The sequence below is a fragment of the Myxocyprinus asiaticus genome, chromosome 37 (genome assembly GCF_019703515.2).
Source record: "Myxocyprinus asiaticus isolate MX2 ecotype Aquarium Trade chromosome 37, UBuf_Myxa_2, whole genome shotgun sequence".
In the NCBI taxonomy this organism is placed as follows: domain Eukaryota; kingdom Metazoa; phylum Chordata; class Actinopteri; order Cypriniformes; family Catostomidae; genus Myxocyprinus; species Myxocyprinus asiaticus.
In genome coordinates this window covers 17017992-17041777 of record NC_059380.1, presented here as the reverse complement: position 1 = coordinate 17041777, position 23786 = coordinate 17017992, and the positions used below count along the sequence as shown (strand labels likewise).

The following is a 23786-nucleotide window of genomic DNA, read 5'->3' as shown; positions in this document are numbered from 1 at the left end:
AAGAATACCTGATTATGGTTTGAACATGAAAAGGCACTTCATGGCCTTTGTAGTGTGATCAACTAACTTATTCCTGGACAGACCTCTTTGAGTTAAAAAAAAAAAAAAAAAAAGAGGATAAAATACAGAAACAAACAAAAAGTCAAACAGAAATCGATATACAGTAAAATGATTGTCCAGAGAAAAACAGACGTGCTTCTCCTAAGAATCCATATGCATAGACATCAATAATCTACAAGTGCTACACATTTTCCCACTTATTAAAAAATTCTAAAATTTTGGTAACTGAAAGAGGTGGAATGTATGCATCTAACTCCATGGTAAGTGGAGTTGTCTCTTCTGGCTTGGTCACTACATTGTGCCTCTGTTATCAGGCACAATTTGAGAAGGTGCATTTTCTAGGCAGCACAGGGATATTGCACAGTGTTTTCAGGTTTCAGAGGTACAGCATTCTGGAGTGGTTTGGATAATAAGTCATGTAGTGTATGAATATAGTGTTGCCTAAGAATGATGTTGATTTGATGTATTAGTGTGTTTGTGTACATGTATGTAATTACTGATTGTGTTACACACACAAACAAATATATAAAGTATATGGCATGTATGTATTTGTGTGTGTGTGTGTGTGTCATCTCTTTTTGGTCCTTCTCTCCCCTGAATGGTGTTCACCTGCCAACAGGAGGCAGTGGAGGAGCACCTCTTGTTATAGCTAGAAAAAGGCAAAGAAGAATTGAGAAAATCAGTGGAATCAAACCTTGCAGTATAAGCCAGTCTCCTGTTTTATAAACACATCTGTCTCTATGGAAATATAAATGTATATATATATATATATATATATATATATATATATATATATATATATATATATATATATATATATATATATATACAATGGCGGCCAAAAGTTTGGAATAATGTACAAATTTTGCTCTTATGGAAAGAAGTTGGTACTTTTATTCACCAAAGTGGTATTCAACTGATCACAATGTATAATCAGGACATTAATAATGTAAAAAATACTAATTTTCAAAAACAATTTGAAAAATAACACACTTTTCCAATTATCTGATGTTCAATGTCCATGTTTCTTTGCCCACTCTAACCTTTTCTTTTTGTTTTCTGTTTCAAAAGTGGCTTTTTCTTTGCAATTCTTCCCATAAGACCTGCACCCCTGAGTCTTCTCTTTACTGCTGTTCATGAAACTGTTGTTGAGCGGGTAGAATTCAATGAAGCTGTCAGCTGAGGACATGTGAGGCATCTATTTCTCAAACTAGAGACACTGATGTACTTATCCTCTTGTTTAGTTGTACATCTGGGCCTTCCACATCTCTTTCTGTCCTTGTTAGAGCCAGTTGTCCTTTGTCTTTGAAGACTGTAGTGTACACTTTTGTATGAAATCTTCAGTTTTTTGGCAATTTCAAGCATTGTATAGCCTTCTTTCCTCAAAACAATGATTGACTGACGAGTTTTTAGAGAACTAATTTTTTGCCATTTTTGACCTAATATTGACCTTAAGACATGCCAGTCTATTGCATACTGTGGCAACTCAAAAACAAACATAAAGACAATGTTAAGCTTCATTTAATGAACCAAATAGCTTTCAGCTGTGTTTGATATAATGGCAAGTGATTTTCTAGTACCAAATTAGCAATTTAGCATGATTACTCAAGGATAATGTTTTAGAGTGATGGCTGCTGAAAATGGGGCCTGTCTAGATTTGATCAAAAATTACTTTTTCAAAAAGTGATGGTGCTGTTTTTTACATCAGTAATGTCCTGAATATACTTTGTGATCAGCTGAATGCCACTTTGGTGAATTAAAGTACCAATTTCCTTCCGAAACAGCAAAATCTGTACATTATTCCTAATTTTTGGCCGCCAGTATATATATTATACTACCTATATTCTGAAAATATACTGTAGCCTGTACTATACTACATGATCTGAATAGCACCATATTGCAGGCAATGATTCTAACATTTTTATATGATAAAAATCAATATTTTAATCAGAGGAAACCATGGTAGATTTCTGAAGAAATTACGTAGTTCAAAGCTAATGACGGTCTTTACCACTTTTGGATTTGCTGGGATAGATCTTCTGGAAAGGTCTGTATTCTTCAGGAGGGGGCAGATCCTCTAAAGCGTGGAATGTGTACCTGGCCTCGAAATCATCTGAGAAGAGAAGCAACTAAGGATTATTTTGATAATCGATAAAATAAAAAAATAAAAATAAAAATAAACATTTTATAATAGATAATAAAAAAAGAAATGTTATTTCCTGTCTTTTATTAAAATGTGATAAAAAAAAAAAAACCCAGAAATTATAAAGGGCGTAAGGATTTGGTTGTTTTTATGATACTGAATTCACGATTTGATACTCTAACAAAACTTTAAATAAAGTATGAATCATAAAAAGTTAAGTTTGAAATTATTAGCACTTTTTATTATTATTACTTTTAGGGCATATGCAAAACAGTTCCTTTTAACTTGTAAAACTTAACAAAAAGTACTGTTTATTAAAGTGCTAAATGATCTATCGGGGATGGAATGGGACTAAAAATCAGCTCAGCAGTGGGCAATGGTGACACCCGAATATCACTTTAATAATTCTGCAAGCTAAAAAAAGAATTATGTTAGACACATATGCTTTTACTCTGTCACTCATTACTTACATTTTAAGTATTTGTACGTTTTAAAATAGTATTGTCACTGATTACTTGTTTCTAAACTATTCTTTTCAAAAATAAATTTTGAATGATAGTGTATGCTTATCCGGTCAAAAAATACAAAATATTATATGCGCGTGCTTGCTTGCTCACTGAAGTTTAAAGGAGACCTGCTTGTAGTAATGACAAACAGTTTTGCGAAATAAAAATATGTGCCTGATTTTGAATTAATAACATGTATACATTATAAAACATAGAAAATAGCAGTAAAATGTAAGTCATGCCCTGGAGAGAAACAACTCTCAAGCACATCGAACAGCACAAGCAACGCAGCTGATGCAGCAACTGGTCCACATTAAACTGTATGCTTATTATGATCATCTTTGGCATGTTTTTAAGTGCTCTCATGCACTGGACAACTCAAACGTTGTCTCCATCATTTTTCAAATGAGTTACCATGCATTTTGCCCAAGGAAACAAGGGGGCCACATTTGAATTACTGAGAGGTCATTTGACTGCAGGGTTATTTTCAAATGCTGATAAAACACAAAAGGCTACAGATGCAGTGTGGCAAACTAGCTAGGAATCAATGTTCTCATCTTCAGACACTCCCCATAAACAAACAAATTCAAAAATATATAAAAGAATTGACATGAATTGATGGTTATTGCAGCAGAAAAAGTTTAAATAACATTACATTACATTGTCATGTTTGATAAAAAAAAAAGAGACACATTTTTGAAAGTAGATTGTGCAGCTGATTCACCAGCAAACGACTTGGAGACAGACGGTGGATGTCCATTCCGGAGAGGTGGAGGAGGAGGAGGAGGAGGAGGTGCGTGTCCTGAAGGCTGACGCCCGGTGGAGGAGAGAGCAGGGGGCTTTACTCGACTGGGGGTTTCAGTGGAGGTTTGTGACCGGTAAGCAGGAGGAGGGGGTGGCGTTTCCCGAATCCCGTTACGAGACCCAGGAGGAGGAACCTGAGGAGCTAAATGAGCACATCACTTTAAATGATGTCTACATTTCATTGTTTTCATTGTGGCTACAATACAGTGTTTCCTGCCTCTACTAATGCTAAATCTAAAACACCATGGCAAAATACATTTTAAATAAAAGTTACCAGAGATGATTCCAGTTTGAATTGAGAATTTGGTAAGTCAAAGCTTAAGTGTGTAACCAAAGAGAATTGCAAAAACATTGTGTTCAAACAGTTTTTTTTTTTTTTCGAATACTACCCCCGTCCACTGATCAAACAAACAGACAGTCCTGCCCCAAACTAGGGTTGCACTGTATACCCAGAATATTGCAATACCAAAAAAATTTAAAATGGTACAATATCATCTTGTTGCTAATTTTGGTACCACACTAAAGTATGTTGCTACTAGTAAAATTTTACAGGATGTGATGTTTTTTTTTAAGATGAACTCAATGACAATTTGACAATCAATCAAATTCAAATATCAAAATGACCAAGTGTGATCATTAAACAGCTAAAGGATGATATTTAATGTGCAGACTATAACTCAAAGGTCGCCGAAATAAAAGTTCTGCCAAAATAAAAGCTCTATTCAAATGGATGCATGAATTTGAAGACATTACTACAGATAAATATTACTACTGTATAAAAAAATGTATATTCAAAGTGGTAGCAATAATACTATTATACTAACAATTTAATATTAAATGTTTGTATTGTTATTATTATGAGGTTACAACAGGGTTAAATGCTCCCCGGGGAAAAAAGGCACATTTGATTTTATTTTCTGCCAAAACACTAAATATAGCAACAAAAACTACCACAGTACTTTCCTAACCACCTGTATGTCACTGTGCACTGCAAAACTTTCCGGATCCATGAGATCATTGCATGCACCAGTCAACCAATCTAAAGTTTGATTTTGAGGTAATTTAATCTAATATTTAATATTGTTTAAAATGTTGCAAATTTATGTAGCCATTGAAAAACCCTGAAATTATAACTTTTATTTTTAGACAAAATACTTATAATTTTTAGTTTTGTTCCGGATGATTAAACGAAAAGTTTTTTAATAACTGTCCGATAACTGAAAGGACAGTTTTTGGGGTAAAAAGCCCTCTTTTGCAGGGACTAAAGGCCCCTATAAAACACATTGTTTTTCTTATGTGGGGGGCATAGATTTCTTATGAAAAATGCTCAAAGTTGGCTCAAATTGACTGATCCAACCACAATGGAGATTCATTTATTTATAAAATACTTGAGATGTTATGAAATGCCAAATGTGAATGAAATGAACAAAGAAAATAGTTAACCCTTTTATTTTAAATAAATATTATCTTAATTTGTTATTCACTATAACATAAACACACTGGACAGAACGCGTTGCAGAGGAATTGGCTCGTCCGATAGCATCGCCTGGTTGAACAGCAGCTGGGTATGCGGTGCGGGGGACACAGAACATGAGGTAGGACAGTTCTTGGTAACTAGTAAGTGAAGATACATATTCTGAGCAATTCTAGAGTGTGTAGCTTACCTGTCGAGAAGCAACTCGGCAAGAATCGAACCCCAAATATATATACACATTTTTTTTTTTCGTCATGTGGCGACACATATGTGGAATTTCCTCACATTATGAGATCAATACTACAATATGCAAAACAAAAATGGGCCTTAACATTTTATAGTGACAGGTGAAGTTTCACTGAGAGACAGAGACTGGCTAATCTAGAATAAATATGATAACTAAATAATAATTTTCATATGGACAAAAATAAATATATATATAAAAAAAACAAAAAAAAAAACTGGAAATTACAGTTTGCTTGTCAGAAACAAATTTATGGCTGGTAAATTTTCTCATTTTGCCCACCATTGACAGGTGTGGCAAAAAGTTCCTTTTGGTCCCAGTGTCTGCATTTACAATCTTTACAAGAGCCACAATCATTACAAAATACAGAACTTGCATACCTGTGCTGCGGCCCACTGGGTCGCGTGCTGGTGGTGGGGGTCGTCTGTTCTGTTGGGCAGGAGGGGGAGGAGGTGGAGCTTGACCACGGGTGTTAGCATTGGAGTGGCCCCTCTTGTTCAGTGAGTTTCGCCTCTGTGGCAACTCAGGAGCTGGGTCAACATTTGTGACATTAGGTGGCTGACGATAAGGAGGAGGTGGTGGGGGCGCATTTGAAGAGGGTGAGGATGAAGAAGAGCGAGATGAAAGGGGAGGATGTCTAGGAGGCCCATCACGAGAAGACGATGGTGGTGGAGGCCCCTTGGTTACAGGAGGTGGTGGAAGGGGTTTCTCGCGACTATGGGAAGACCCAGAACCCTGTTGGGCTGAAGATGGTCCACGGTTGCCGTCGCGATTGAATGGTGGTGGTGGAGGTGGGGCAGGTTTAGTGGAGCTGCTGGCAGCAGATGATTTGGGGACGTCTGGTAGTGAGGAACGTTGGTTTCGTGGTTGTTCAAGAGGTGTGACGCGATCTCCTTCTCCACTACGGGCAGAACCATCCAGCTCTGAATGACTTGCAGCACGGGGCACTGCAGAGCGAGAGCCGGGTGGCCGCAGTGCAGACCTTCCCACAGAGCTGTCTGTGAGGACATATCAATAAACACAAATATTAAAACAACTTCTGAAAACTACAACTTCTTCAGAAACAGTAGCTCTGTTCCAAAATATAGTGAGCAGCCTACCTAGTAGAGGTCAACCAATAGTAGATTCATAGAATGTCAAAAACATTTCTTATTATTTCCTTACTATGACAGGCACAGACAAAGAGTCCTAAATGTATAAAATCCCAGATGCAGTTTATTGTTCAATGAAAATCCCCGAAAATTCAACAAATTCAACGAAAATAAACAGAAAAAATGAAGATTCTGTGCATAACGCTGGACTTTTAAGTATAAACAAGCCCGGAACACACCGGGGACTCAACTATTTTAACTATTTATAAAACAACTATTTTATATCTGTGGCAACTATCGCCACAGATTTATCCCCGATAACGATAGTTCCAAAAAGAAACTATCGGCACAGATTAATCCGTAAATATATATCAGTCTACCTCTACTACATAGAGAGAATTTTACAGAAATATTCCAGGGTCAATACAAGTCAAGCTCAATCGACAGCATTTGTGGCATACTGTTGATTACCAAAAATTTCGACTTGTCGCTCTTTTTCTTAAAAGAAAAAGAAAAAAAAAAAAGAGCAAAATTCTAGGTTACAGTGAGGTTCTTACAATGGAAGTGAATTAAGCCAATTTTTGGAAGGTTTAAAGGTAAGGGAGGGTTTAATGTTTTAATGGCCATTTTAGGGTTTATGGCTTTACGTCGTTATGGCAACAAAGTTGTAAAATTGGATTTAACTTGTCACAGAAAAAGTTAGTAAAGGCCCCTGCACACTTCCTACGAAATCAAAGAATGAACAGGTGTGACATCATTTAGAACAAAATCTGGTCAAAAAGAAGGTGTTTTTGAGTTAGTTTTGGTGGTTCGTAACAACTCGCCAGGGCGAACTTACATGAAAACTTCTTACTGGCTGCTAAACAACTTACTGCCACTGGACCACATCATTAGTATATGTGACCTGGATCTACTTTGAGGCCGAAAACCAACTGTCCCTTTGGACAACTAATTTGCCATTGTACCATATCATTGGTAGTTTTGACCTGGAGCTCCATCTACTTTGAGGCTGACAACTAACTGAACTAACTGAAGGAGTGTTTGAGTTTGTTTCAGTGGTTCGTCACAGTTCATCCGGGAAAACTTACATGAAAACTTCATATAGGAATCATGAAGGAAATGGGAACATACCTCCTACAGGCCGTAGTTTAGGTACTCCTCCACTGAACAACCCTCCCATGGCCATCGGCCCAGAACCACCTCCAAATCCTCCACCCCCCCCACCTCCACCTCCCCCTCCCCCACTGGCACCACTGCTGCCACCTCGACCTCCAGGCTCTGCCAGAAAAAACATGGCATGATTAGCAATTGGTCTTGTCAATCAGTAACTGTATTTTCAACCAAGCATAAATGCATTTCTGATGACTTACTTTCAATAACAGGGGCACTTCTGTCATTGACCACGGTGACTTTCTTTAAATTCGCGCCTTTGCAGATGTCTGACAGCAAAGCTCCTCTTCCCTTTGCTTCATCTCGAGAAATTTTGGGAGGAGTGGTGTTTGCCTGAATGTAAACACATTCAAAGGTGTCAGGACTTGTGATACACCATGAAATCGGCCAAACCAATTATCTGGACGATATGTGGCTATTTTGAGATTATCACTATCGGATGATTAACAGAGGGTGGTCATTCTACCTAGAGTCAAAAAATTGGAGTAAATATTGTGTAAAATAAGTGCTTACATTTTTTCAAAATGATATTGTAAAACGATTGTTTTTTTTAATTTCCTATCATTAAAATGGCATTTTATACAGTATATGGTGGGGTCCAAATGTCTAAGACCATTTGTAAAAAATGCTTAAATTTAGCGATTTTTCAAATTTAATAAAAAAATAATTATTTACAAATTACATTATCAACATAACAATTTGAGAGTTAAGTTGAAGTGAAAAATAAACACGAATTTCAGAATTTGTTTGATTAGTGATCAAGATGTGTAATGATAGTGTAATGATTTGCAGATAATGCAAACATGTTTTCATGGTTTAGAAACAACAGGAAGAATAAATTGTTGCTTCCTTCTTAGTAAGAGTGGTATACATGCAGTGTCCGTGCTATGCTTTACACTGACCTGGCTAAAGGTTGGTGGTGGTGGAGGTCCAGGTGGTGGGGGTGGAGGAACAGGCATCTCGATAAATTTCTGAGATGTTGACAGTCACCTCAATTTGTATGTGGTCTGTTTTCCGCAAAAAACTCTGCAAAATGAAAGAATTACACATCTCAATGATTGAAAATGGGTGGTTAACAGCATTAACATAACGTCACAGTACCTCATAAGCATACCTGACACTTCCAGGAACTACTCTGCACTGGGTAGAGTGCAGTCTCCACACAGAAGACCATCGAAAAAGTTCACAGATTTTCAAAAAATATTAGAAGATAATAAATACCTATTTCCACAGATTGATCTACCAATGGGGCACTGTTTAAACTTTCCCTTCAGCTCCTGCATGGGATATGCGCACACTCAAATATACTCAGATGAAGTGGGGTGATACAAAACTCAAACAGGACTAACTGGAATGTTGCTAAGCCGGATCTGCAATGACGCAATGACTAATGGGAGTGAGAGAGTGTGAAAATGGGGGAAGAAAAGGGACTGAACCAGAACTTTAAATAAAGCCTGTGCTAACGCTCTACACGTTGCTTATGCCCTGAATGGGTCATCTTCAGTACTTTTCAAGCTATAAGCCTTAGTAATGAACACTCTTGTCACTGTCTGCTCTGCATTATGATGATCATGGCTTTGTCTGTGTATTATTTTCCATGCATACCAACAATTTAGCACTATACAGTGCATTCAGAAAGTATTCAGACCCCTTCATTTTTTTCACATTTTGTTATGTTGCAGCCTTATACTAAAATGCTTTTAATTATTTTTCTTTTCACATCAATCTACACTCCATACCCCACAATGACACAGCAAAAACCAGATTTTTGATAACTTTGCTATGACATTTGAAATTTAGCTCAGGTGCATCCCATTTCTCTGGATCATCTTTGAGATGTTTCTACACTTTGATTGGAGTCCACCTGTGGCAAATTTGATTTGGAAAGGCATTTGATTTTTGATTTGGAAAGGCACACAGCTGATGCATAGATCTAGTAGGGTCGGAGACTAAAAATAAAATATCATCTGTATAAAGCAAAAGCTTATGCGCTACACCTCCCGCCATCACCCCTGGAAAATCATCATCCTTTCTTATCGTGGCTGCTAATGGTTCCAGGGCAAGACAGAACAATAAGAGGGAAAGAGGGCAACCCTGCCAGGTGCCCCTATCCAGAATAAAATAATCTGAAATTAATCCATTCGTTTGAACCACCGCTACCAGGCGTCTATAAAGTAAATTAATCCACACAATAAAAGTATTCTCGAACCCCTACATTTCCAAAATCTTAAAAAGATAATCCCATTCTACCATATCAAACGCCTTTTCGGCATCAAGTGAACTGGCAGCGACTGGAGTCTGATCATTCGCCACTGCCCACATGACATTAATGAAACGCCTAATGTTATCAGAAGAGTTACGGCCCCGAATAAACCCCACCTGATCTATATGTATAAGAGATGTCATAACTTTACTTAATCGGTTAGCCAAAATTTTTGACAATATTTTAACGTCTAGCTGGATCAGGGAAATTGGACGGTAACTCTTACACTCACTTGGATCTTTGTCCTTTTTAAGAATCAGACTGATCCGGGCTTGCATCATGGTTGGTGGAAGCTTACTATTCTTTAATGATTCCGTATAAACTTCTAGCAAAAGTGGAGCCAGTTCTGTAGCATAAGATCTAAAAAAATCCAGCGCCAAAGCCATTTGTAGGCAAGGCCTTTATCACCTCGCCAAGCTTAAAGTTTAAAAGCATTATTTTTTTGTTGTTGATTTTCTCCTTTTTTCTCCCCAATTTGGAATGCCTAATTCCCAATGTGCTTTAAATCCTCATGGTAGCATAGTGACTCGCCTCAATCTGGGTGGCAGAGGACAAATCTCAGTTGCCTCCACGTCTGAGACCGTCAATCCATGCAACTTATCACGTGGCTTGTTGAGCATGTTACCGTGGAGACCTAGCGCATGTAGAGGCTTCACACTATTCTTTGCGGCATCCACGCACAACTCACCACGCGCCCCACCGAGAGCGAGAACCACATTATGGTGACCACAAGGAGGTTAACCCAACGTGACTCTACCCACCCTAGCAACTGGGCCAATTGGTTGTTTAGGAAGCCTGACTGGAGTCACTCAGCACGCACTGGATTCGAAATTGCGACTCCAGGTGAGGTAGTCAGCGTCTTTACTTGCTGAGCTACCCAAGCCCCCTATAAAAGCATTATTAATATCAGTGGCTGAGGTAAATATTTCACCACCAGCAGATTTCACTGAAGAAATGGTAGAAAAAGACTCTCTCTGTTTTATATATATAGCCAAAAGTTTTCCTGCCTTGTCCCCCGACTCAAAAGTATGACTGCCCTGCCCTGAATAGCCAAAACTCCACCTTCCGCAACAAAATGGTATTATATCTGTATTTCAATAGGGTCAATTCCCTGAGGCCATTAGACGACATTTGGCGCTTCAGCTCTGTCTCGGCACTTTTAATATTCCCTTCCAATTCAATGAGTTCTTGTGCTTTGAATTTTTTGGTGAATGAGGCATACTGTATGATCCAGCCCATAAGAACCACCTTAAGTGCCTCCCAAGCCATGCCCACAGAGGATACTGAGGACCGGTTGGTCTCCATATAGACACTGATTTCAGCGTTTGCTGGAATTCAGGATTTTGCAAAAGAGATACATTAAAGTGCCAACTATCTGATTTCCTTTTTTCCATATGTGGCAACCTCTAAACCAGTTATTTCTTTTTAATAAATTTGCAAAGTTATCACAAATCTGTTTTTTGCTTTGTCATTATGGGGTATGGAGTGTAGACTGATGTGGATTTTTTTTAAAGCATTTTAGCATTAGGTTGCAACATAACAAAATGTGAAAAATCGGAATACTTTCTGAAAGCACTGTATCAGATTATGTAAATCTTTAAAGAGGATTAATGTAAATTAACCTCAGGATTTTTGTGTGTAAGCTTCCTTGTAATATTGCACATTTGGTATTTGGCTTTTTGAAATTGTCAAATAAACAGAACTACAACAGAAATTTCATAAACCACAACAAATATTGCATGGGGTACAACAGGGTTAAATTTTCCACTCTGTTTCTGGCCCTCTGTCTCAAACGTACAGTTTTGGCACCAGCGTCTCCTTTAAACTTAAATGTAAACGTCCACTGTTCTGATTAGCTAACACCATGCAGCCCCTCAAATACAGCCTTATATATTTTAAATTAAATTGGAAGAGAATGAACAAGCTCTCCACAACATTATAAAACTAAATTTCAGGGTTTACATATAACGCACATCCAACAAACTGTATCCGAATATATTATACCGTTCAATCAAGCACATCAGCACCATAACTATCAAACAGTCATGACATATGAAATATTCATAAATTAAACTGTTTACTTGCGATTTTGCAGTCAAGTACAAGCGTGTTTAACTGCCCCATTCTTCAAAAACAGTTCCTTTGCAATGCTTAAATTGTATTAAGAACATCCACGTTGAGGCTACCACCCCTGGAGTTCGCTATTTCGCTAGTTCTAATCCCAGGGCGTGGCCAAATTGGCCCGGTTGCTAGGAAGGGTAGAGTCACATGGGGTAACCTCCTCGTGGTCGCTATAATGTGGTTTGTTCTCGGTGGGGCGTGTGGTGAGTTGTGCATGGATGCCGCGGCGGATGGCGTGAAGCCTCCACATGCGCTATGTCTCCGTGGCAACACGCTCAACAAGCCACGTGATAAGATGCACGTTTTGACGGTCTCAGACACGGAGGCAATTGGGATTCATCCTCCGCCACCCGGATTAAGGCGAATCACTACGCGACCACAAGGACTTAAAAGCACATTGGGAATTGGGCATTCCAAATTGGGAGAAAATGAAAAAAAAAAAAAAAAAAAAAAAAAACCATCCACGCTGATATTAGCACATACACAGTCCATAGTACGGTGAAACATGACACACACACATAGGTGCACTGAGGCGCAGTTCACCAGAAACGCATCCTAGTGCTTGTTTACGTACACCAACAATTAAAATTGTGCAGATGGGCACAAGAACAACAAGCAGAGCAGCTGAATGAAACTGAATGGCATCTCCATTTCTGAGTTGTAATTTGACACTGCTGCTTTTAAAAGTGGTGAGATAAACATGACAACGGTCAAAGACGTCTGTTTAATGCATGTTATATGCACAAAAAAAAACTTCAAAATAGTCCAGATGGGTCTTGCTTGGTGTTCAGGAATAGTTGGTCACACTCTCTCTCTCTCCCTCTCTGTTTACAATACAATTGTGGGCCAAGGGTGCAATGACACATGTTTAATTTTAATTTAATTATATTTATCACACATTTGCACATATACAGTGAAATTCTTTTTTTCCCCAAAAAGTGCAGGGTCAGCCATGATATGGTGCCCCTGGAGCAGATAGGGTCAAGGGCCTTGCTCAAGGGCCCAACAGTGGCATCTTGGTGGTGCTGGGGCTTGAACCCCCAACCTCCTGATCAGTAACCCAGAGCCTTAGCTGCTGAGCCAAAATTTGAGCGATTTATCATGAAATGGCACGCTGTTAAACCCAATGACTACTTACAAGGACTATAGGCCTTTTTTCCTTTAGAAATCCTATATTCACTGTGCATTATCACATTGAGAATCAATGGGTTTATCCAAAAGCTGAAAAATTTTGCTTTCAGAGGATTTATATGGAGTTAGGATGAAAGTAAGGTGCATTTTTTTTTTCTAACTGTTCTGAGACCAGTGCAGGCAGACAGCACACTGGAGGTTAAGTCATTCACTAAACAGGGAGCAAGGGAGCATATCGCTTTCCTATGCAGCCAAGTGCATTCACTCCTAACATCTGACCAGAAGATCAGTTTCAGGCTGCAGATGATATTTGGACCACTCAACATATTTGGCAGACATGGGACAATGGTAATCAGTACACAGATTCAGAAATAATGTAAAATTTTAGATTTGTTTTAGATTTGACTCCAATTCACAAGCTCTCGATTCAATTAGATTCATATTCGATTCGATATCGATTCATTTATAATGTCCCTTTTGCTTACATTTGAAAGAAATTCTCTCCCAGCTAATGCTGTTAATTATACAGGGGACCGTCTAACTAGGTACATTAGGAAAATATTAATTTTACTAATTATATTTTATAAATATTTCATCATTTTGGTCACATTGTGGTCACACTGTGGCTTTTTAAAATTGAACAAGTCAATGTATTCAATCAATAATATATATTTCATATGTTATTTTATGTTATATATTTATCATTTAATTGCATAATTTGTACTTTTTACAAGTATTTACATTAAATTGTTGGAACATGCTAAAACTGGTACTTTCTCTTAAACAAGAACCGGCATTTCTGTAAAGAGCATCTGTAGAAGAGTACGTTATCACGAGAGGACTCGAATGGCTTTACCTCATCTGTGTTATGCATGATTAGAATTAAATGTTTATTTTTTGTTGTTTATGATCAAAAACTGACTGTAAAGAACAGAAAGGCTATTAAAAGAGACATTATTCAATGACAAATGGATTGCGTGGATCTTGTCCTTTGACACACATTACATGGAACAACTTTTACTCTCAACACGCTGTGAAAGGATCTCGCTGCTGAATACTTCACAACTAAACTACGCAATAACTGGTGAGTGAAATGGAAACATTTACCAGCCAGATGCCAAATATATACATTTTAGTGGTATAGCACGAAGAACACATCAGCTGGTGGAGTGTTTCTTGATGGCGAAGCAGAGATGAGAGGGCTTGTCAAGACGAGAGATCAACTCGCTGTCTTGAAGGAGAAGAATTCTGAGAAAATGGTGGTTTTGCACCCGCTTATATAGGCCAAACACCACTGCCAATTTTAGAAATGCCATTATTGTACAAAGGGCTTCAACTAGGCTGTTGAGAAAGGAATTTCCCATAGTGTCAGTGACATAATGTTGAGAGACCGTAATCAAAAAGGGAACAATTAAAACTCATGTGAATGAGACCGTTTTAAACGTAGGGAAACTTGTTTTCATTGGGTTTTCAATTAATTACAACCTAAATTCTGATCAGTTCCTCACTCAAATGTATATAGAGTATGTATTATATGGCTTTAGGGATAACTGAGTATTAGTCTTTTGCTTCCTGTTTGTAGCATGACATCCACCAGCATCTGCTTTCATTGTATGGAAGACATCTGCTTGGATATTCAGCTAAATAACTTGCATGTAAGTAACTTTTGTGTAACATGGAACAAGAACAATATTAAGGGTTTCACATGAGCATACAATTGTATTAATGACAGAAGTTTTAATTGTGGGTAAACTGTCCTTTGAGTTAGTAATCCAGATGACACGTAAGCCTTCCAGCTCAACAGATAGAGCAGGGTCTTGGCAACATAAAGAGCATGGGTTCAAATCCCACATCAGGCACCATCCAAACTACAAGTTATTGTCACTTATCAGAATTGTTGATTGCTGCTTATTAAATAGCAGCAAAGCAGGCTAAGATGTGGCTTACTGGGTAGTGCAAGTCCTTTGTCATGATTCATTAAGGTATGCATGCTGGTAACCTATGTTTAAGTCTGGCCTGCATCAAAGAAGGTTGAAAATTATTAAAAATACACAAAATAATATTTCTAAAATCCAAGTCATGTAAGATGTGTTATAGGTGTTGTAAATATATTGCAGGTGGTGTGACATCATCAGGTCACATAATCTGGAAGTTATATGGATTTAAATATTTAAAAAATACAGAAAAAATACAGAAAATCATATCTCCAAATCCAAGTCGTGTCAAATGTGTGTGAATACATTACAGGTGGTCTGACATCAGTAGGTCACATGACCAATAAGCTATATACAGTAGATTTGAAAATTTCAAAAATTCATAAAAAAATAAAAATAAAACAAAAAAACACAACATAATAATATAATATAATATTTCTAAAATCCAAGTCGTGTAAGATGTGTGTCAGGTGTGTGTAAATGCATTACAGGTGGTCTGACGTCACTAGGTCACATGACCAAGAAGTTATTTAGATTTTAATATTTCAAAAATTCCTAAAAAAAACACACAAAATCATATTTTCAAAATCCAAGGCATGTAAGATGTGTGTCAGATGTGTGTGAATGCATTACAGGTGGTCTGCCATCACTAGGTCACATGACCAAGAAGTTATTTAGATTTTAAAATTTCAAAAATTCCTAAAAAAATACACAAAATCATATTTCCAAATTTCAAGCCATGTAAGATGTGTTATAGGTGTTTGTGAATATTTTACAGGTGGTGTGACATCATCAGGTGAGATGAACTAGAAGTTAAATGGATTTTAGTATTTTATAAATTCCAGACAAATACACAAAAACATATTTCCACAATCAAAGCTGTGGAAGATATGTAGCAGGTGTTTATAAATACAATGCAGGTGATGTGAGATCTTTAGGTAAAAAGCCAGAAAGTTAAATAGATTTATTTCATTAAAGCATTCAGTTTACATTAAATAGTTATAACAGGGATATAAATCATAAGAAAATTAAAAATGATCTAAATATAACTTAATTTGTTTACCAACATAAACATTACATATGTAAAAAGAACCACTTTTTAACGTAGTCATGGAATAATGTATCTCTTAACTGATATTTTTGCGTTTTGCACTTTTGAGACACTCCCTACCTTGGACTGCCCTTGTTGGGATCCCTGTTTTGCATTTTTCACTTTTGATGCTTAAAACCAGGGGCGTTGCTAGGGTCGGAAGCGATAAGGGGCTTAGCCCCCTGAGAACAAGCCCAGAGCAACCAGGCCAATTTGGTTGCTTAGGAGACCTGGCTGGAGTCACTCAGCATGCCCTGGATTCGAACTCGCGACTCCAGGGGTGGTAGTCACACAGACGGCTTCTTTAAACATTACTGCTTCAGCCAAATCCAGATTCACTCTTTGCAGATATTTGTGCAATCCATCTGTGATGGACAACAGACACTCAAACATTACCATCATGTAGACAACAGCAAACTTGCACAACTTCATCCTGAGGCCTACTGCCACAGGTGTCCCAATTTCTTCAAGACACATTAAGACAGCACTGTAGTTTTCTAGCATTGGGGTAACAGATGCAAGCTGACAGGACCAGCAAGTTCTTGAAAGCTGAACAAGTTCATGGCCATGCAGTCCAAGCTGTTTCTGTACAGCAATCAGCTTCTCATGGTTTACAAGAGAGGTGTTAGAAAAGAAAGTGTATACACATTCTAGGCACTCAAAAAAATCTGCTCCTTCTTGAATGGCCCTGTATGTGTAACACAGGACGAGGTTTAGTTTGTGTGTGTAGCAGTGTATATAAATGGCTTCCGGGTGATTTGCACGGAAAACAGCCTGCCCACCACCAGATACGCTGCTCATCACAGGTTCACCGTCATACGACTGAGCTACACATGTCAGATTTCCCAATTCATTGGCATCAAGCAGTGCTTCAGTTGTATTTGTAATGGTCTTTGCATCAAAGACTTTTAGGTCTTGAAGGCCCAGGAACCATTCCATCACTTTACCCTCTCAGCTGACGTATTGTACGTAAACAGCTAATTGTTCTTTCTTGCCATCTCTTGCCTCAATCTGCCATTAAAGCATACATGCCTGATCTCCGCAGTAACCTCTTCAGCAAAGCTTTGAATGGAGAGAGATAGGTGAAATTAGAGGCAACCGTGAAATTCTGAAGGAACAGGTCAAACTGAGACAGTAGCTTGAAGCACTCTAAGAAATGTCCTTGATTCTCACTGCTCTCTTTTTCACTATGTCCCCGAAATGGTATACCTTGTCTTGCTAGAAATCCTGTTATTAACGAGGAAAGTTATTCACGCCTTTCCTCAATTTAATTTATACTGGCCGAGTGTCATTGCGTCATATACCACCATGCTCTTTAGTACTTTCCAAGCCTTGCCATGAGACCATGCTGGCAGTGTGAACAGAGGTTTTTTCTGAATGAACTGAGGGCTTTCTTCCCATTTTTGAAGCCCTGACTCTGCAGTTTGTCATTGTTGGATTGTGTATGTTGTTTCTCAAAGAGGCAACAGCAGTAGCAAAACGCTGCATCTTTTCTATTGAGTACTCAAGCTAGAAAAAAACTATCATACCATTTTTAATTGAATGCCCTCATTTGAAACTTAAAACGGCTCAATGGATATTGGGCAAGTTTCACTTGTTTAGGGTCTGTCTCAAGGTCACCCAGGTCATCCTTGTCTTCCCTAGCTCTCCCTAAATCATCTCCTGTTCTTTCAATAGTGTCATGCTCTTCCCTTATCCTCACAGGTTGATCTACAAAGTGGAAATTATATATATATATATATATATATTAGTAAACAAATGATGTACAAATCTGACATGCGTACTGTAACACTTAAATATGTAACATGTCACATGAATAGCTTTTTTTTTTTTTACAGGAGATATATCATTTTCTTAGTATTTGCTTGCAGAATACTTTGCGATTTTCATGAAACCACACAAGTAAAGAAAGGGTTTGGTGATAAACTATTAGTCATCAATTTGCCTGAAATAATCGTTTTAAGATGAATACTTGTGTAACTTAATAACTTGGGTCTAAGACTTTGGTAAATGTCATTATTTAGCGCACTGATTTAGTGCTGGAGAGCTAGCAGTGAGCTACCTTCTGGATGCTGACCCTCACTGACCACATATTTGATGCTTTATCTGACTAAAATAAAATAAAAAAATAAATAAAAAAATTACAGACATGTATTCGTTTACATGGCATGTGGATAAATGACCAACTCTGAACTTCTAAAGAAAAATTTAAAATGTGAAAAAAAAAAAAAAAACACGGTCTGCATAAATCAACGCACTTCTCATTTACTGCTCTGTAAAGGGTCATATCATATCTGGTGAGCCCCCTATCTCCTCCTGATTAGCAGTGTCTGTTTTCAAAAAAAATTTTTGTTTTTGTCTGCATGTCTTCAGTTCACATCTGAAAATATGATTTATATTATGGTGTAAGCTGTCAGCTTGTATGAAGCATCCAAACATGCTACAAGGCTGCAAACATATTAATTTGGATAAAGTGATTAACTAAGGTGTAGCAAGCTAGCCAACCAATCTCTGATTTAACTATGAGTTATAGCTTGCTTAAGTAGGAACTACGGATTTGCCCAACACTAGATAACATTACAGTAACAGATGTTATCAGACAGTTGCCTAGCTAGCTATATCAAATCTAGATAAAATAGCTAGCTCATAAAATGTACAAGAACATTGCACCATTATAATGTAAGTGTATTTATACATTTATGACGTACATTTTATTGGTTAAAGTTATTTAATTTCCCCAATACTACAAACTTACAAGTTCACATTGTAAACTGCGAACAATTATTATGTCATGCTTATGGGAAGGACGAGACAACTGAGGATCCAAATGCAGAATACTTTATTTACAAAGAAAACGAGAGAAGATGATGAATATGAAACAAACACTTCATTAAGAAAGGAAATTAAACGTCACAGCAGTAGGCTGGAGAAATAACATAACTTTTAAACTATCCTATATATATATATATATATATATATATATATAAAAAATTTTGAATGTGTTGAAACTTGACACCAGGCAACGCACCCTAAAAACTGCACCGTTAGATCGGTTTCATACTGAAGAGCCGCTTAAAAGTACGTTTTTTTCCCCCTTGCTCTCGTAAATGTAAACGAGTGTAAATGCCAACACCATCATATATGTCGAAAGGACTGAAACCTGTCAACCAAAACATGAGCTCATTGATGTCATTAAGTGAGTCTGCTTTTTTTATTCCATCAGTTACTCCTGGTCGGAGGCTTCCGTAAATATTTAGTTTATACATAGGGTTATATCCTACATAAATTTAACGGTGCAATGCTCAAATATTTAGGAGTGCATACATTTTGACTACGTGCCCATTTACGCCACAACCAGGCCAAGTTGTAACGTACGTATAGCTGGTGCAACCGGCTCCTGACGTTTTAGCTATTTATTGTATTTTTATGTATTCTTTATTTTAATGGTCAGCATTTTACTGATACGAAACAGTACTACTGATGTTTATTTAGCTATTTATTTTATTTGAATTTATTATTTATTTTAATTGTCAGCAACTGACTGATACTGAACATACAGTACTGATGTTTTTTAAGCTATTTATGGTATTTATATTTATTCTTTATTTTCTCAGTGTTCATTTCTAGAATTTGTATAATAATAAATGTCAAATATTCTTTGATAAAAATATTTAAGAAAGCAGCCTTCCGAGTACCTTTGCGTAGTCATATCGGTGCAAAATCGGTGAAAAATCCATATAGAAAAGGTCTGTTTTCATTCCAACTCAAAAATCAAATATACTGGCCACCATATCGGTAATCAGTGAATTTTTCCCCTTTAAAATTGGTATCGGTCTGAAAATTCCCATATCGGTCAGGCTCTATTTCAAACTCACAACCATACAAACAAGAACTGACAGGAGGAAGGAAAACAAGAAGGGACTACATACACATGGGGACTAAAGACATTACAATGAACAGCTGGGAACCATGATCAGAGGGAATTGGGAACAGGTGTGTGTGATGAGGATGTCTGGAAGGTGCATGATGGGAAATGTAGTTCTGAACAAACATAAGATAACCATGATAACCATGATCAACAGTATAGGAACATTATGACACAGGATCGCCTCAGTGGTCTTGAGAAAATAAGTATCAACCATTTGATTGCTGGGCAGATATGAAAAATTAATTGATGATTTTGTATCAATGAAAACTAGGAGGGGAGGGTTAAATTTTAAATGAGTAATTATAATAATGTGTGTAATAGCACAAGCAGCAATCTGTTAGTATTCTGCCATTTTATTTATTGACTCTAAAATTTAATTTAGCAATTTAGGTTATATATAAATAATGTACATGTTAATATGATTTGCCAATAATATTATATTTATATATATATATATATGCACACTGTATATAGTTCATTTCTATATTCATTGTCTAGTTATTTTTATTTAAAGGGACAGTTCACCCAAAAATTCTCTCATCATTTACTCACAGTCATGCCATTCCAGAAACATGGCTTTCTTTCTTTTACAGAAGACAAATTAAGATTTTTAGAAGAATATCTCGTTGGTCCATAAAATGCAAGTGAATGTTGGCCAGAACTTTGAAGCTCCAAAAAGCGCATTAAGGCAGCATAAAAGTAATCCATAAGACTCCAATGGTTAAATCCATGTCTTCAGAAGTGATATGATAGGTGTGGGTGAGAAGCAATATTTAATATTTAAGTCCCTTTTTACTCTAAGTCTTCAGATGTGAAAGTGAAATACATCACATGTGACTTTCAGACGTGAAAGTTGAGATTTAGAGTAAAAAAAGGACTTAAATATTTATCTGTTTCTCACCCACACCTATCATGCCGCTTCTGATGATATGGATTAAAACACTGGAGTCTTATGGATTACTTTTATGCTCCCTTTAAGAGATTTTTGGAGCTTCAAAGTTCTGGTCAACATTCACTTCCATTGAATAGACCTACAAAGCTGAGATATTCTTCTAAAAATCTTCATTTGTCTTCTGCAAAAGAATAAATTCATACACATCTGGGGTGTCATGAGTAAATGATGAGAGAATGAGGAGTTAAGGGGGGTGCCACGTCAGATCTCGCCTAGGGCACCAAATAAGCCAGAACCGCCACTGAGAACAGACATCGATGAAACAACTCTGTTTAATAACGACACCAACATTTTTTTATAATGTGCAAAACGTATTTTCTTTACTCATTGACAACTCACACTGAACGAATCTGCTGAAAAGGCAAGTCAAATTATTCACATGCACGCGCACATCACCAGTTAACATGATCCCCAGTTGATCCACCGGCTGTAAAGACGTTAGCAAAGCTTAATGTCTTACCTGTCTGTCGCGCTTTGAGTTCTTGACCCAAACAACATTAATGTTAAATAGTAACAGGCTGATCTTTCCGTAGATTACGTGCCGTCTGACCGGTCACCTATTTAAAACTGGTAACTAAGTAACTATTCGGAAGAGAGCTTGTTGTTGTCCACTGTCATACTGACGGCTGGTTATTGCCAACTCTAGAAACTTATTCCAAATAGTTTACAGCGTAAAAAGGAAACAATTCACAGAAGCTGTTCTCTTGTTCATATCAACATTGCTGTCAAGCGATTGAGGCCGGTTTTAGTTTCTCTGGTTGTTCACTGGGCTTGATCAAACCCAGTTCTACGATATCCCAGAGTCGGTACAAAATGGAGGCAGGCGGCCGAAAAACTCCGATTGTAACCGGAAACCGAGACCTGTAACTATATGACCAACCTCTTTCACTCACAAAAATGTAGTGGTAAGCCTAGTTTCTGCCAAAATGCAATAGGCTACGACAGTTATTGTTACTGCTCATTCAAACCGTGTAAGAAAATTACAGAATCGTAATTTTATTTTATTTTTAATTACAGTGGTGGATAGTACTGTTGAAACCATGATTATAGTTACCATGTTCCTTTTTTGTAGTTAGACTTACTTAGGCATTATAACTTACACTGTGTAACACTTTTTCTTTTCTTTCTTTTTTTTTTTTTTTTTTTCCTGGGTAGTAAGTGTTATTTCCTAATTGCTTATGCCTCAAAAGTATAGAAAATGGCTATTATTCCCCACAAACTTTGCTTTTGTGACCACGACAGTGATATTTTGAAATTTACCTATTTCCAATGAGAAAACGGGTGAATTTGTGTCTTTTTGTTCACAAAGTCAGAAAAACAACAACATATGAATCCAAATTAACATGTATTTTTATACTAAAGTAATATTCAAAGCCGTATTGGTCCATAATGGTAACAAGTACCCGTCTCTTCCCCTGGATCACTCGGTGCACCTCAAAGAGGATTGCAACAGCATCAAGACTTTGCTGGACGCCTTGAAGTATGATGAGTACGGCTGGGAGGTCATAGGAGACTTCAAAATGGTGGCATTCCTGATGGGTCTCCAAGGCGGTTTTACCAAGTTTCCCTGCTATCTTTGCCTTTGGGACAGCAGGGACACCAAGGTGCACTACCACAGGTGGGACTGGCCACAGCGGACCGAGTTCTCTGTGGGGAGGAACAACGTCAAGCGGGAGCCACTGGTGGACCCCCGGAAGGTGCTGATGCCTCCACTGCACACCAAATTGGGCCTTATGAAACAATTTGTCCTTATCCTCTAGATAAGGAGTCAGCAGCCTTCAAGTACCTTCAAGACTTCTTCCCTAAGCTGTCTGAGGCAAAGGTCAAAGCTGGTGTCTTCGTTGGACCACAGATAAAGAAGGATTTTGGATTCATATGTTGTTTTTTTCTGACTTTATGTGAACAGAAAGACACAAATTCGCCCGTTTTCTCATTGAAAATAGGTACATTTCAAAATATCACTGTCCTGGTCACAAAAGCAAAGTTTATGGGGAATAATAGCCATTTTCTATACTTTTGAGGCATAAGCAATTAGGAAATAACACTTACTACCCAGGAACAAAAATTGTGTTACATAGTGTTATCGATATGTTGCAAGGACACATTTTATTTTATTTTTAAGACCTCAAACTGGACATTGCATAACTGTCGTATAGTTTATCAAGTGTGCTTTGAAATGCCACATTGTAAAACATACATTTACGGTTAATAAACTATTTTAAAGATCAATATTACATACATTTAATCAATTTTAAATATAACCATGTAACTAAATGTTAAATCTAAAAGTCATCTAAATCTAGAGAAATAAGGGAGGCCCTGGCCCTGGGCGTTAACCTCTCAAATGTTTTAGGATATAAGCATTTCAATTTCGTAACAAAATTCCATCAAACTGAATAAAGTAATCTTTAACCAAATAAAACTAAATATTTTAAGTTTATTTATTTAATTTTGTTAAAAATGACTTTGATGGAATTTTGTTATGAAATTGAAATATGTAAATCTTAAAAAAGGCTAAAGATTATTTTTTTGAGTGCAGAGGTTTCACTTACTAGAATCCTACTGCAAGCAACGGAGACCCATAAGATCCGCTTCTAGCACAGGGCCGGTACTAAGATGCGATCTTTGGGGGTACACTTTGATCTTTAGGGTGGGCAAGTGGTTGTCTCTTCTTTGGACCTGGAGGGGTGTGTCAGAAGTTTCTGGAGGGCACAAGGAAAATCTAGGGCAATGCCCCCCCAGACCCAGCCATGTCCCCCTAGACAAATATCCAGTGAGAGATCTTTGAGGTATGGTTTCGTTATTAAAAAGCAATGACAGTTAGAAATGTAAACAACTAGAATATGTTTCTATTGTTATATTTTATTCAGTGTGC

The 23786-nt window shown here is 37.4% G+C and overlaps 1 protein-coding gene across 5 annotated transcripts; it reads right to left on the bottom strand.

The window, feature by feature from the left end:
• Positions 1-610: 610 nt before the first annotated feature.
• On the bottom strand, positions 611-23611 carry LOC127428372 (WAS/WASL-interacting protein family member 2-like). 5 transcript variants are annotated; one of them, XM_051676720.1, is made up of 9 exons: positions 21372-21729; positions 16113-16396; positions 8395-8518; positions 7693-7825; positions 7454-7600; positions 5612-6229; positions 3434-3655; positions 2072-2173; positions 611-709 (listed from the first exon to the last, which is right to left on the bottom strand). In XM_051676720.1, exons 3-9 carry the CDS (start codon positions 8449-8451, stop codon positions 666-668), a joined length of 1323 nt encoding a protein of 440 aa, XP_051532680.1. In that variant the 5' UTR covers positions 8452-8518; positions 16113-16396; positions 21372-21729; the 3' UTR covers positions 611-665. The 5 variants fall into 5 exon arrangements, with proteins under 5 accessions (XP_051532680.1, XP_051532679.1, XP_051532678.1 ...); XM_051676719.1 differs by lacking the exons at positions 16113-16396; positions 21372-21729 and adding an exon at positions 23464-23611; XM_051676718.1 differs by lacking the exon at positions 16113-16396.
• Between the last annotated feature and the right edge of the window lie 175 nt (positions 23612-23786).